We start from the raw sequence: 14,727 nt of genomic DNA, 5'->3' as shown, positions 1-14,727 counted from the left end.
TCCTGGTCCCTCCCTCAGTTCCTGGTCAGGGCATGAGGGGCCCTGATCACCTGAGGAGCAGCTGAAGTGACCTGTCCCCAGGCACAGGAGACACTGCTATGTGTGTACACACCTGAGCCTGCTCTCCAGGCCAGGGACCCGCAGCAGGTTTGCTGTGGGCAGTGGCCTGGCTGCATTCAGCAAGGCTCCAGCCTGTCTGGGCTGCTCAGGGGATGTGTTAGCACCTGTTGCCCGAGGGCCCTGGGAGGAGTTGCGTGGAGATGGGAATCTCGAACAGAAAGCCCTGCGTGCTGCCTCACCAGTGCCGAGCTGGGAAGTTGCTGGGATGTTACTGGGCAAGAAGACGTGTAACAAGTTGTTGTGCCTTAGGTTAACCAATTGGTGCACACCTAATGTTTAGAATAAGCCAATCTGCAGGGAATATGCTCAGCAAAAGCACTATAAGGATCTGTGAAAAACAACAATAAACGGACACATTGCTTGCATGGAGCTGCCTCACGTCTCTCCATCGCGGCAGTTTCCTACTGAAGCAGAAGCTGAGCAGCTCTGGGCTCTGTCCAGCTTCCTTTTCCTACTGCAAAACCTCCTGCCATACAGGCACATTCTGGCATTTCCAGTCCATGAGCCTGAGGACTCTGAGCATGCAGGAGAGGGAGGTTCCCACTAGCCAACATGCAGCATCTGCAGCACCTCCCCTTCCCCTCTGCTGCCTGGCTGAAAAATGCCTTCTCTCTCCTTCTGTCTCAGCTAACCATCAGGATGGGGAGGAGGAACACACATCTTAGGCCTGGCAGAAAGGCAGCAGCTGCCTCGTATCTGTCTCAAGAAGGATCTATTTTTGGCATGACTGAATCCTTTCTCCTCCACGGGGAATGTGTGCCCTGCTGACATCACACTGCTGTGCAGGACAGCTTGTATCCAGGGAAGGCTTTTGGTCTGCCTCTTCTCTTTCATCTCTGCTGTGCTTTGCTTCTGGTCCCAGTGAAGTTGGGCCCTGCAGAGATGGAAAAAGGATTGGCAGAACATTAATGGCTGGCAGGAAACATTGTGGGTTGGTTTTGGTTTTTTTCCCCCCCTCTTCCTTTCTTTTGTTTTTTTCTTTTGCATTGAAGCACTTGTACTTTTTTCAACAGTTCTCTTCCTGGACAGTTTTCTCCTTGCTGTGCCTGAATACAGGAAAAATGGCAGAGTTTTCCCTGATGTAACTGTCTGGGATCTACAGAGTTAAACTACAATGAAATCTGGACTATCTCTTTCAAATTAGAGAAGAACCCACTATATCAAGTGTCATATAAATGATAGCTGGGTGAGAGAGATGAGCTTTAGAAATTAAACCAAATCCAAACCAGATGCTCAGTAGCTTAAAATGCTTTCCAGGGATGCTTATGGCAGCTGACTAAAGACTTTTCTTCTCATGAGCTTTATGTCATATGGTACAACATTCAATGCTCCATTATTGACTCAACCTTTTCTGGCAGTTTCTCCTGCCTCCTCTTCCAGCCTCCACAATTAGTCAATTGTCAGGTATCTTCACAGAATATTCAAAGTTGGAAAGGACCCACAAGGACCATCAGTCCATCTCCTGCCCTGCACAGGACACCCCAACAATCTACCATGTGCCTGAGAGCATTAGCCAAACACTCCTGGAGGTCTGTCAGCCTTGGGGCTGTGACCACTGCCCTGGGAGCTGTTCAGTGCCCAAACACCTCTGGAGGAAGAACCTTGTCCTGATAGCCAACCTAATCCTGTTCCAGTACCCAAAAACCTCTGAGGGAAGAGCCTTTTTCTAATATCCAGCCTAAACCTCCCCTGACACAACTTCCCCGCGACAAGAGAGATACAGAGCTACTGCAGAGATTCCATCAAAGGGCCACAAAGATGACTGAGGGACTGGAGCATCTCTCCCATGAGGAAAGGCTAAGAGAGCCAGGACTGATCAGCCTGGAGAAGAGAAGGCTCAGGTGAATCTCATCAATGGATGTAAATACCTGAGGGGAAGGTGCACAGAGGATGGAGCCAGCCCCTTCTCAGTGGTGCCCAGTGACAAGAGACAATGGGCACAAACTGACACACAGGAGGCTCCCTGTGAAAATATGGAAGTACATTTTTCCTGTGAGGGTAACTGAGCTCTGGCACATGTTTCCCAGAGCTGTTGTGAAATCTCCATCCTTGGAGACATTCAAAAGGCATCTGGATTAAAGCCTCTCCTTTGCTGCTTCACAACCCTTTCCTGAATCTTGGACCACTTTCCAAAGATTTCATGTTTCTACCACTGGCCTGTGGGGACCTACTGACTCTAAATTCAATCCCCAAAGCACTGCTGAGTGATTGTCAACATTTGGAGGACACCTCGAACCACCAGTCTCTTCCCATTCAAACCAGACCTTCCCTTGGCTCACAGCCTGCCCAGAGCTGACTCACTCCTGCCACTCATCCACTAGGTGAGTCACCTGGTCATAAGGAGAGATCAGGCTGGTCAGGCAGGACCTGCTTTTCCTAAAACTGTGCTTGCTGGGCCTGATCTCTTGGTTGTGCTGTGTTATCACGCTCAAGTTGATCTGTTCCATTACCTTCCCTGGCACTGAGGTCAGTCCGACAGGTCTGTAGTTCCCTGGCCTTCCAACTCTGCCCAGAGCTGACTCACTCCTGCCACTCATCCACTAGGTGAGTCACCTGGTCATAAGGAGAGATCAGGCTGGTCAGGCAGGACCTGCTTTTCCTAAAACTGTGCTTGCTGGGCCTGATCTCTTGGTTGTGCTGTGTTATCACGCTCAAGTTGATCTGTTCCATTACCTTCCCTGGCACTGAGGTCAGTCCGACAGGTCTGTAGTTCCCTGGATCCTCCTTCCAACTCTTCTTGTGCATGAGCATCACATTGTCCAATCTCCAGTCATCTGGGACCTCCCCAGTGAGCCAGGATGGATGCTAAATGATGGAGAGTGGTTTGATGAGCTCTTCCACCTGCTCTCTCAGCACCTTAGGATGAATCCCATCCAGCCCCATAGATCTATGAGTGTCTAAGTGGCTCAGCATGCCACTAACTACTTCCTCCCGGATTGCAGGAAGTCTATTCAGCTCCCCATCCCTGTCTGCCAGCTCAGGGGGCTGGTTGCCCTGAGGATAACCAGACTTTCTGTTGAAGACTGAGGCGAAGATGGCATTAAGTACCTCAGCCTAAATCTGACAGGAAGTAAAACATCTCACATGACTGGACACTATTCCTAAAACTAATCCAGGCTCTCTCCAGCACTACCAGCAAGTTCCCCTTCCCCCTACTCCGTAGGAGTTGTGGCACCTCCAGTGCTCTGGTAAAGGCATCACCGTGGTGCTTTGGACTCTACAAATGTGTAAGTGTGCAAGATATGCATGCTGAAATGGAAATGTTGGACTGAGGATGTAGCAGGTAGAGAGCACCTGGGACTGCATGCTCAGGTGATGTGTTTGTGCATATGTCCAATTATTTGTATAGGTTTGGCTGACTAGAGGACTTTTCTATCAGCTGTAGGAGGGAAAAAGTACTGTGGAAGGCATTCCTAAGATCAGTGTTATCTTTCCTAGTGTTACAAGCATGAGAACACCTGGGTAAGCCAAGAACTTGCCAGCAAAGCAGGGAGCATCTCTTGCTCACTGGCACTGACCTGCAGATCAGAAGTTTCAGCAGGTATAAGAGCTCACAAGGTTCACAACAACATTTCTTGGAGAACCTCCCACTTCTTTGCAATCTGAAGCGTATGCAAAGAGGCACATGTGCATATGTTTGTGTGTGTGTGCACACTGTCTTCCTGATACCCCCAAAGCTGCCTCACATCTCTGTCAGGAGCATCAGCTGAAAATCCCAGGTAGAACTCAGCCTCTCCCTGCTGCAGTTTGGCTGTTTCTGCTGTGCCTGTCACCCTGCTCAGCTGTTAGACATCTGCACTTCTGCTTTCAGGATTTTATTGACATAAGAGCCAAAAGCATTTAACAATGCTAATTTATCTTTTAACCTCTTGTTTTATCAATTGTACAGCTGAGATAGCTGCACAGACATACCAAGCAATCCATCCTGGGTCGTGCAGTGAGTCGGTGGGAGAGCCAGCAATAGAATCCATAAGTCCTGAATCCAAGTTCTCTAAGTGCTTTGCCTAGTCTAGATTCCCTGCTTAACACCCTTGTGAGATTGTTTATAGGAGATATATTCATATAGCCAGTAAGACATCAAAAATTTCTAATTATATCTAGTCATGTCAAATGACAATTATGCCCTTAGTTCAGTTTGCCAGACAATGCTTTGCCAAAGAAGGTTTGCCAAAAATGTTTTGACCGAAGAAAGAGGAGGCATCTGCAGCATCTGCAGCCCAGAGCCTATAAAACCTCCCCGTGCCACGTCTGCCCTGGCTCCAGAGAAAGCTTCAAGGTAAGTGTGTGGGGTCCTCAGGCTTGCAGGAAGGGGACGGTGCCCTGATGTGCCACAGCATTCCTGCTGCCTCCAGTGCTCATTTCCAGGAGGGAACTCCATGTCTCAGCTCAGGTTTTCAGGCACCTGCAGGTTTTCCCTCTGGATTTCTGTGCAGCAGCAAGTAAGGAGCTGCCATTTCTGTTTTACAGCGCTGACAGCTGCAGCCTGCCAGGCACTCAGCTGGTGTCACCAGAGGTAAGAGCCTCATTTACTCATTCTTGGAGGGCAGAGCAACTTTTGGGTGAGATTTCTGCAAGGCTCACTGGTTCACCCTCTATGCAAACCTGGTGGGATGGTGGGAGAAGGTGGGGGGTGCCCAAGGCTGTGTCTGAAGCCTCTGACCACTGATGAGAGAACAGAAAATCCCCATGGGGACATTGCTCACTTCTGCTTAACTCACCCAACAGAAATCAAGGTGTGCAGTCTTCCCATCTCTGCCATGGCAGCAGAAGAACAGGACTGGATAAGCACAGCAGGAAAAAGTGCAAAATCCTGCATTCTGCCTAGGAATGTATTGATTAATAAGTCATCTGCCCATACAGACCTACTAACCACCTTCACCAGGTGACAGAGCTCTCTTAGATACACATTTCCTTACTCCAGACAAAAAAATACCATTACTACCTAATGAATAAAGAGGGAATAAATTTTACTAATGTATCTAGAGAATATTCAAGTGTAGTTGGCTAAATTTAGGTACCCACCTTTTTAATAAGTCATCTGAGATGAGAACTCATCTGTTCCTAGATTTTTTAAGTAGGTATTTATTTGGGATCTTAATATGGGCTTGGCAATTTCAGTTTCAATGCTTGAATTTTATTTCACCTTTATTTCACCCAAAGTCAGAACTTTGGGGATGAAATTATTTGTCTGTTATAATGAAGGACAAATGCACAACAAATTAAATTGTGCCAGAATACTAAAAGTCACAAAACCTGCCCCTTTTGTTTTTGTTCAGTTGACAACTTCATTAGCAAACTTCATTAAATTCCCACTACCTTTCAGTTACTATTACATTTAATAGGTAAATGTCCCACAAATTCAATGTTTGCCAAGACTGTAGGTCACTTAAACTACAGTTTTTCAGCCGTTTCACTTCAGTGTTCATCCCTCTAACAAAATGTCCTATTTCCATTCCTAAACAGTGATGTCTTAGTGAAACTTGCTCAGCAAATTCACTCTTGTCTTACAGGCACAGTATTCCTAAAGCACCAAACCCACAGTTCTGAAAAGGTCATTGAAAGTTGCTCTTCTGAATGTCTGAAGACTTAGACTATATCCATGAAAACCTCTCATTTTCTAAGTTGACACAAAACTAAGTTTCTAGTTATCTCATGTTCAAATACCCAGAATATGAACTGAAACCAAAGCACAGGATGTATTTTCCCAAGTGTTACAGATAGATGTAACCAGTGCCATATTGTTTCTCCTCATTAGAATCTTCTGCTGACGTCTCCTGCGTGAAGCGCAGCCATGTCGTCGGACGCCGAAGCGGCCATCTTTGGGGAGGCTGCTCCTTACCTCCGAAAATCAGAAAAGGAGAGAATTGAGGCCCAGAACAAACCTTTTGATGCCAAGTCATCTGTCTTCGTGGTTCATCCCAAAGAATCCTTTGTGAAAGGGACAGTCCAGAGCAGGGAAGGAGGGAAAGTCACTGTCAAGACTGAAGGGGGAGAGGTGAGTGAAAACCAAGGCTGAAGGACAACATTTGATTCCCACCGTGCCTAGTTAGCTTACAAACATGGACCTTTTGTTTCCTTGGCAGACCCTGACCGTGAAGGATGATCAAATCTTCTCCATGAACCCTCCCAAGTACGACAAGATCGAGGACATGGCCATGATGACCCACCTCCACGAACCCGCTGTGCTGTACAACCTCAAAGAGCGTTACGCAGCCTGGATGATCTACGTGAGTGCCGGCTGCAGGAACGGCTCGGCCAGGCTCAGGGCAAGCCAACGTGCTGTCTCCCTTCCCCACAGACCTACTCGGGTCTCTTCTGTGTCACTGTCAACCCCTACAAGTGGCTGCCGGTGTACAACCCCGAGGGGGTGTTGGCCTACCGAGGCAAGAAGCGCCAGGAGGCTCCTCCACACATCTTCTCCATCTCTGACAATGCCTATCAGTTCATGCTGACTGGTGAGTGCTTGACCTCCCTCACAACAATCTAACCAAATCCCCCACTGATCTCACTGCAGCATAGACAAGACAACTAAAAACACCACAGAGCTGCATGGCTGTGAACTTGATTGAGTACAGCAACTAATTTCAAGTGAGACTGACCCAGAAACATGCAGGGACTCACTGTAGTGTCCTATTTGCACTTTATCATATGAAATTCTACACACTCCCATTCCAGAAGAAGTACATGACTTTGCTACTTTTTTCCATTCATGGGACAAATGGAATTATTACTCCATATAATCCCCTATTTTGGATAGAGATATGCAGTTTGATTAGATTTCTTGATGAGAATTCTGTGAAGGTCAAGTTGATACACAGCTTGTCTCAGGTCCAGATTCCTCTGACTGCTCAATATATCCAGTTGGTCTTATGGTTAATACTGTTAGGACCAGGAAGGGAATTGGTTAGTCTTGGACTTTCTGAAGAATCCCCAGCCTAGATCTACAGCTTTGTGTCTCATTCACTTAGCATTACCCAGGTCAGCTGCTAACAGCTTTCCTTGTGCCTCTTCCACAGATCGGGAGAACCAGTCCATCCTGATCACGTACGTACAGCCCTGCTCGGGTCCCTGTGGGGCTGCCCAGTGCCAGGGATCCTCCTGCCTCACCACACACTCTCTGCCTCTCTCTGCTTTGACAGTGGAGAATCCGGTGCCGGGAAGACTGTGAACACCAAACGTGTCATCCAGTACTTTGCAACAATTGCAGCCAGTGGGGACAAGAAGAAGGAGGAGCAGCAAACACCAGGCAAAATGAAGGTCGGTTCATAGACACAGGCTGGCACCAGTGCTTTCCTCTGTTCCCGTCAGGATTTGTGGGAAGGATAACCAGCAATAATTGCTATCCTGCAGGGAACGCTTGAGGATCAAATCATCAGCGCCAACCCACTGCTGGAGGCCTTTGGGAATGCCAAGACTGTGAGGAATGACAACTCCTCACGCTTTGTGAGTTTTTGCTTTGGCCAAAATCTCTCTCTCTCATTACAAGACAAGTGATGCCCGAGCAGTTCTCCATGTAAAGGAGCTGTCAAAACAACCCACCCAGGCTGACATGCTGCTGCTTCTCCTTAACAGGGCAAATTCATCAGAATCCACTTTGGTGCCACAGGCAAATTGGCTTCTGCTGACATTGAAACATGTAAGAGACTCTCTGGACTGATCCTCTCCCTTCCCAAATTCCTACCTGCATGTGCCTTCCTGTGCCTAACTCTTCCTTCCTCCCTTGCCAGATCTGCTGGAGAAATCCAGAGTCACTTTCCAGCTCAAGGCGGAAAGAAGCTACCACATCTTCTACCAGATCATGTCCAACAAGAAGCCAGAGCTGATTGGTAGGAGACATCACTGAGCTTTCAGGAAGAAGATCTGTGAGCGACACTTAACTGCATTACAGAGTGGCATTTAACTCATGAACACATTTGTTTTCAGAAATGCTCCTCATCACCACCAACCCATTTGACTTCCCCTTTGTGAGTCAAGGGGAGATCACTGTTCCCAGCATTGATGACAAGGAGGAGCTGATGGCCACAGATGTGAGTAACATGCGAAATAGGTCAATAGGCACAGGTCATACATCACGCAGCATGCAAATATTTCACTTTGCTGACTGTATCACCAGAGTGCCATTGACATCCTGGGCTTCAGTGCTGAGGAGAAAACAGCCATCTACAAGCTGACAGGGGCTGTCATGCACTATGGGAACCTGAAGTTCAAGCAGAAGCAGCGTGAGGAGCAGGCAGAGCCTGATGGCACAGAAGGTATCAGCAAACTCAAAAACTAACCCCCTGTAAGCTACTATGGATGTGGAAGTCAGCAAAAGTTGTTATTTGTTTACTTTAGGATCCTAAGGAAATGAGTAAACCAGGAAAAAAACCTGTCCCTTGTCCTCCAGACATTAAGTTCTCTGATCTCAGGATTTACATATCTATGCTATGAACAGTTAATAGTTTAGACTGGTCTTTATACAATTCTAGCATGTCAGGAGTGATGGATGTTCCTTTAGCCATGCCTTTGTTGGAATATTGGCTTGGAATTTTGAACCAGCACAGTTATTCAGTCCCAACATGATAGGGAACCATGTCCCATTCACCTTCACCTACCTGAAGGGAAGGTGTGAGAGGTGTATTTGATTCCTTTCCTATGTTGGCACAGGACATACAACCCCTCTCTGCAGTTCTGTCAGCAGTGCTACCTCCTGTTAAAGGACAAGGCAGGAGATGGGGAGCACTGTAGGCAACAGGATGAAGCCCAGTGGGTTTTACTGAACATCAGAAACAAAACCTCAGGAAGGGTTGTAGGCCATGGATCTGAAGGAGAACAAAGGTATTGCCTCTGTGTTCTGTTGTCTCTGTGTTGCACCCTAAGTATTGTGTGGGTTTGATCACCCAAATGTAGATCAGGTCCTGATAGTTGTCACTGCAGCTCCTGAGCTGTGCATGAACTGTAAATGTTCAGACTGGCAAACTAGTTTTTGTGCCAGAAGATTTTTGAAAACTTCCCTACTTTCTACATGCCTCAGTGAAGAATTTCAAACATAAATTCTTTAAGAAAAGCTCAATGTGCACAATGACAAGTGTGATATTACCAGGATTCCCTCTATGAGAGGCTGTCCAAAGTTTTCAAAGAACAGAAATCTGAACTCTGTAGCCTTTCAGGAATGCTCCACAACTCAAAAGCTATTGAAAACTAAGTTCTTCCTTTCTTCTCTGTGTTTTCAGTTGCTGACAAGGCAGCCTACCTGATGGGGCTGAACTCAGCTGACATGCTCAAGGCTCTCTGCTACCCTCGAGTCAAAGTGGGGAATGAATATGTGACCAAGGGTCAAACAGCACAGCAGGTAAGAAACGTGCAGTAACCCAGAACTGTGTTTGGAATAAAGACCCTTTGGATTCTCCTCTGCCCTGTATGGAAACTCCAGGCATTAATTTTTTTCCTATAGGTGCACAATTCTGTAGGTGCTTTGGCAAAGGCACTCTATGAGAGGATGTTCCTGTGGATGGTTGTTCGTATCAACCAACAGCTGGATACCAAGCAGCCCAGGCAGTACTTCATTGGTGTGCTGGACATTGCTGGCTTCGAGATCTTTGATGTAAGTAAGAATTGCTAAGAGCTATTAGGAAGTGACAATTGAATGTTATGATCACTCTGAGACAGATTTCTAAAGCAGGTGTAATATCATCACAGATATTAGTCTTTTTTTTTGTCATGAAGTGAAAGATGACCTTTCAAAGGACTTGTCTTATTTCAAGATGTGCAAACTCCTAAGTACAGAATGTTCCAATCGGAAAAGTTCCTTGGTTTAAATAAGCAAGGACAAGACAGTATAAAAATATGTATAGCATTATAATCCTAAACTTGGGTTATCTCTCCCTGTACTTGGTCTCAGTTTATATATTTTATCTTACAATTTCATCAATGAAAATCTAATCCCATGTGGACAATTGATTTGATGCCTTTGTCTTTTCCATTATGTAGCCAAAAAGCAGGCTGAGAAAATGCCAGGGCTGGACAAGGAAGATAACTGCATTCCTTAGTTTTAAAGGATGAGGTTTTGCAATTCTTGCTCAGCTTCAGATATGAGTCTTTCTTGTTTAATTTCCAGTTCAACAGCTTCGAGCAGCTGTGCATCAATTTCACCAATGAGAAACTGCAACAGTTCTTCAACCACCACATGTTCGTGCTGGAGCAGGAGGAGTACAAGAAGGAGGGAATCGAGTGGACGTTCATTGACTTTGGGATGGACCTGGCTGCCTGCATCGAGCTCATTGAGAAGGTATCCCTCCTGTTTCAGTGAGTTACATACATGGAAACTCTATAATTATTTTATAAAGGGATCTTCTGTGTTCATTCCCAAATATTAAGCTTTTCTTGCTCAAAACACCTTGCACATGTAGTTTATTTTTTTCTGTCAAGTGAGATATATGTCTAACACATCTGTGTGTGCTTTGAGTTCCACTGGATAAGAAGGTTGTGCTCTGATTTTATATAGCACATTCTCAACACAAAGTAAGTGAATGTCTAAAAGTCTTTATAATGAATTTCATGTTAAAAAATGGTAAGTATTGCATTCAATTTCACTTTCTAGAAGAAAATGTAATTGAATAATAATATTTTCTGATGTGTATCTCGTTCCGTGCCTCATTACTGTGCTTAGGTGAAGGTCATTATTGCCCTGAAGCTAAATTGCAATCCATCTTCCTTCTGATTTCTCCCAGCCCATGGGCATCTTCTCCATCCTGGAAGAGGAGTGCATGTTCCCCAAGGCAACTGACACCTCTTTCAAGAACAAGCTCTATGACCAGCACCTGGGCAAGTCCAACAACTTCCAGAAGCCCAAACCTGCCAAAGGCAAGGCTGAGGCTCACTTCTCCCTGGTGCACTATGCTGGCACAGTGGACTACAACATCTCTGGGTGGCTGGAGAAGAACAAGGACCCTCTGAATGAAACTGTCATTGGGCTGTACCAGAAGTCATCCCTAAAGACACTGGCCCTACTCTTTGCCAACTATGGTGGAGCAGAAGCAGGTTGGTTCTACGAAACTCCTATTTTTGCTGATGCACAGCTTACAAAAAGGAAATATAAAATGCAAAAGAAAAAACCTAAAATACGTTTTATTTATGTTCAATTTAGCAGAGGCTAGTGGTGCTAGCAAGAAAGGTGCCAAGAAGAAGGTCCTTCCAGATTTTGCTGATGCACAGCTTACAAAAAGGAAATATAAAATGCAAAAGAAAAAACCTAAAATACGTTTTATTTATGTTCAATTTAGCAGAGGCTAGTGGTGCTAGCAAGAAAGGTGCCAAGAAGAAGGGCTCCTCCTTCCAGACTGTCTCAGCTCTGTTCCGGGTATAGTAGAGAATTCACTATTTCTTCCTAAGATAAGGAGTAAACCCCCCAATTAATATGGCTACTGTGGTTACTAGACCATGGCACTAAGTGCCACATCTAGTCTCATCTTAAAAACCTCCAGGGACAGTGAATCCACCACCTCCCTGGGCAGCACATTCCAATGCCTGATGTCCAGTGGAACATGGCTCTCACTTCTAATGAGGGCATTCCACTAGAGGCAGTGAACTGTATTAAAATTATATGTTTAAGAGTACAATATTTCCTACAGATTACTCAGAAGAACTTTCTACATTAAGTTAACAAGAGCAAAGATCTGTGGAAAGGGTGGAAAATTGGTGCAGAGGAGTTCAGTTCAGGGTTCCGCTGGTTTTTGTATGCTATCTCATTATCTCTTTTCACAGGTCTCGGTGCTTACAGCAGACATTGCATTTGCTTAACATAACCCTTTCTTACTGACTCTCCCAGGAGAACTTAAACAAGCTGATGACCAACCTGAGGAGCACTCACCCCCATTTTGTGCGCTGCATCATCCCCAATGAAACCAAAACACCTGGTAAGAGACCCACATAGATACAGAAGGTTTTCAGTGTGGTGCATCTCTTCCCCTCTGTATGACAGAACATGGCATGTGTTTGTGCTCTGCCTTGCTAGGTGCCATGGAGCACGAACTGGTGCTGCACCAGCTGCGCTGTAATGGGGTGCTGGAAGGGATCCGGATCTGCAGGAAAGGATTTCCCAACAGAGTCCTCTATGCTGACTTTAAACAGAGGTCAGACTTCTTCCCCTTACTGGATCACTTTGAGTAACTTGTGAGACTTCATTTTCCCCTCCTGTGCCTAAAGCCTTCCCTAAGTTTACAAGTGCTGTTATGTTATCGACAGTTCTTAGACTCTTTGTTGCCATGTACCAACCAGAGGGTCTGAACAACAAACCTCATCATATTCATAGAATCATTTAGTTTGGAAAAGACCCTTAAGATCATTGAGTTCAAAGCAAGTCCTTCCATTTTCTTCCTCAGATACAAAGTATTAAATGCCAGTGCTATCCCTGAGGGACAGTTCATTGACAGCAAAAAGGCCTGTGAGAAACTTCTTGGATCAATTGATATAGACCACACTCAATACAAATTCGGCCACACTAAGGTACAAGACCTGTTTGTGTCAAGTACTGTGTGTTTTTGGTTTGCAGGGCTTGAGACTGATACTCAGATACTCCAGACAGTATGTGAAGGGATCCAATAGTGTATGCAAAAGAAACCAACCAAATATTGTTTACCCAACACTGGAATAGACTAAAATTCATTGCCATAGGATGATTTAATTAAGTGTTAATTAAGGGGTCCTAATTTAAGACAAAGCTCTAGAATAAAAGAATCCTGTGTTAATAAAAATAAAAGGAAAATGGCTGTAATAATTCCTCAGTTGCAGCAGAAGCTTGGAGTTATAAAAGAGTGTCAACCACTACATACATTCTTTGTGGGTTTGGTCTTTCTCTTAATGTCCCACATTGTCTGCCATGGGGAGCAGAGCACCGGGTTACACCAAACAAACACATACACTACACCCATTTTCACCTTACCTCAGGTGTTCTTCAAAGCTGGCATGGTAGGCCTCTTGGAAGAGATGAGGGATGAGAAGCTGGCACAGCTCATCACCCGCACGCAGGCCAGGTGCAGAGGCTTCCTGAAGAGAGTGGAGTACCAGAAAATGGTGGAGAGGAGGTAACTTTGTCTCAAATTAGGTTCACTGTACTTGGCTTATTGTGTCATTATGCTCTAAATATTGAATGGCAATTTGACTTACCTTTCAGGGAGTGCATCTTCTGCATCCAGTACAACATTCGTGCATTCATGAACGTCAAGCACTGGCCATGGATGAAGCTGTTCTTCAAGATCAAGCCCTTGCTGAAGAGTGCAGAGTCTGAGAAGGAGATGGCCAACATGAAACAAGAGTTTGAGAAAACCAAGGAAGAACTTGCAAAGTCTGAGGCAAAAAGGAAGGAGCTGGAGGAGAAAATGGTGAAAATGGTACAGGAGAAAAATGACCTTCAGCTCCAAGTGCAGGCAGTGAGTACCATGAGTGTGTTTCACCCTAACTCAGCTGTGACTAACAGGCTGATATTTACAACTACATTTGCAAAAGATACATAAAACTACAATTTCATTCAGTTCAACTGTAATTCTTTAAGTGGTGCTCTTAAAAGTATAATTAGGTTCAATATGGACTGCTTGATATTATGGGATAATATTGAATTCTGTATCCTGCACAACTATGAAAATACTCAGGACTTCATGTAGATTGAAGAGGATTTTACTTGCTTCTAGCTTTAAAACTTGACTGTTCAAAACTAACAATGTAAAATCAATGCTATAGTATACATTGTTGGGTGGGAATATGAAACATATTTTTAACTACAAAATTGCTATCCAGGACTCTGAAATCTGGAGGTAAATACCACAATATTTCCTCAAAAAGCATATCCCTAAAAATGACATTTTCCCACCAGGAAGCTGATGCTTTGGCTGATGCTGAGGAAAGGTGTGACCAGCTCATCAAAACCAAGATTCAGCTAGAAGCCAAAGTAAAGGAAGTGACTGAAAGGGCTGAGGATGAGGAGGAAATCAATGCTGAGCTGACAGCCAAGAAGAGGAAACTGGAGGATGAATGTTCAGAGCTGAAGAAAGATATTGATGACCTTGAGCTAACACTGGCCAAGGTTGAGAAGGAAAAACATGCCACCGAAAACAAGGTATGAGGCAGAAGATGTCACTTGTGCTTTGGAGTAAACTGGATTTATTATGAAGTTTTAAGCGCCACTTTTTATCTGCACTTGCTCCTTTCTTCTCAAAGGTGAAAAACCTCACTGAGGAGATGGCAGCTCTGGATGAGACAATTGTGAAACTGACAAAAGAGAAGAAATCCAGACCATTGCCAAGCTGACAAAAGAGAAGAAAGCCCTCCAAGAGGCCCATCAGCAGACCCTGGATGACCTGCAGGCAGAAGAGGACAAAGTCAATACACTGACCAAGGCCAAGACCAAGCTGGAGCAGCAAGTAGATGATGTAAGCACAGAGACATGCAGCAGGAACAGGACAGGTATGGAGTTAGACCTGTCTGGCAGAGTGCTGATGGTCTTGTTGTGTTTAGCTGGAAGGGTCCCTGGAGCAAGAGAAGAAACTGCGCATGGACCTGGAGAGAGCCAAGAGGAAACTGGAAGGAGACCTGAAGCTGGCCCAGGATACTATCATGGATTTGGAAAATGATAAG

The 14,727-nt window shown here is 45.2% G+C and overlaps 1 protein-coding gene across 1 annotated transcript; it reads left to right on the top strand.

The window, feature by feature from the left end:
* Positions 1–5,911: 5,911 nt before the first annotated feature.
* Positions 5,912–14,721, top strand: LOC103801354 (myosin heavy chain, skeletal muscle, adult; the record flags this gene model as incomplete). Its single annotated transcript, XM_009073765.1, has 24 exons — positions 5,912–6,115; positions 6,204–6,347; positions 6,419–6,575; positions 7,137–7,164; positions 7,260–7,377; positions 7,471–7,563; positions 7,693–7,756; positions 7,848–7,946; positions 8,044–8,147; positions 8,234–8,372; positions 9,333–9,451; positions 9,554–9,703; positions 10,217–10,387; positions 10,830–11,139; positions 11,382–11,458; positions 11,927–12,014; positions 12,113–12,230; positions 12,480–12,603; positions 13,045–13,181; positions 13,271–13,526; positions 13,967–14,209; positions 14,311–14,347; positions 14,383–14,522; positions 14,608–14,721. Coding segments are annotated over exons 1-24 (3,234 nt in total), but the record flags the coding sequence as incomplete, so codon positions are not given.
* Between the last annotated feature and the right edge of the window lie 6 nt (positions 14,722–14,727).

This window comes from Acanthisitta chloris, unplaced genomic scaffold, assembly GCF_000695815.1.
Source record: "Acanthisitta chloris isolate BGI_N310 unplaced genomic scaffold, ASM69581v1 scaffold514, whole genome shotgun sequence".
Classification (NCBI taxonomy): Eukaryota; Metazoa; Chordata; class Aves; order Passeriformes; family Acanthisittidae; genus Acanthisitta; species Acanthisitta chloris.
Note: the sequence above shows the minus strand (reverse complement) of the source record. Positions and strands in the feature narration are given on the sequence as shown.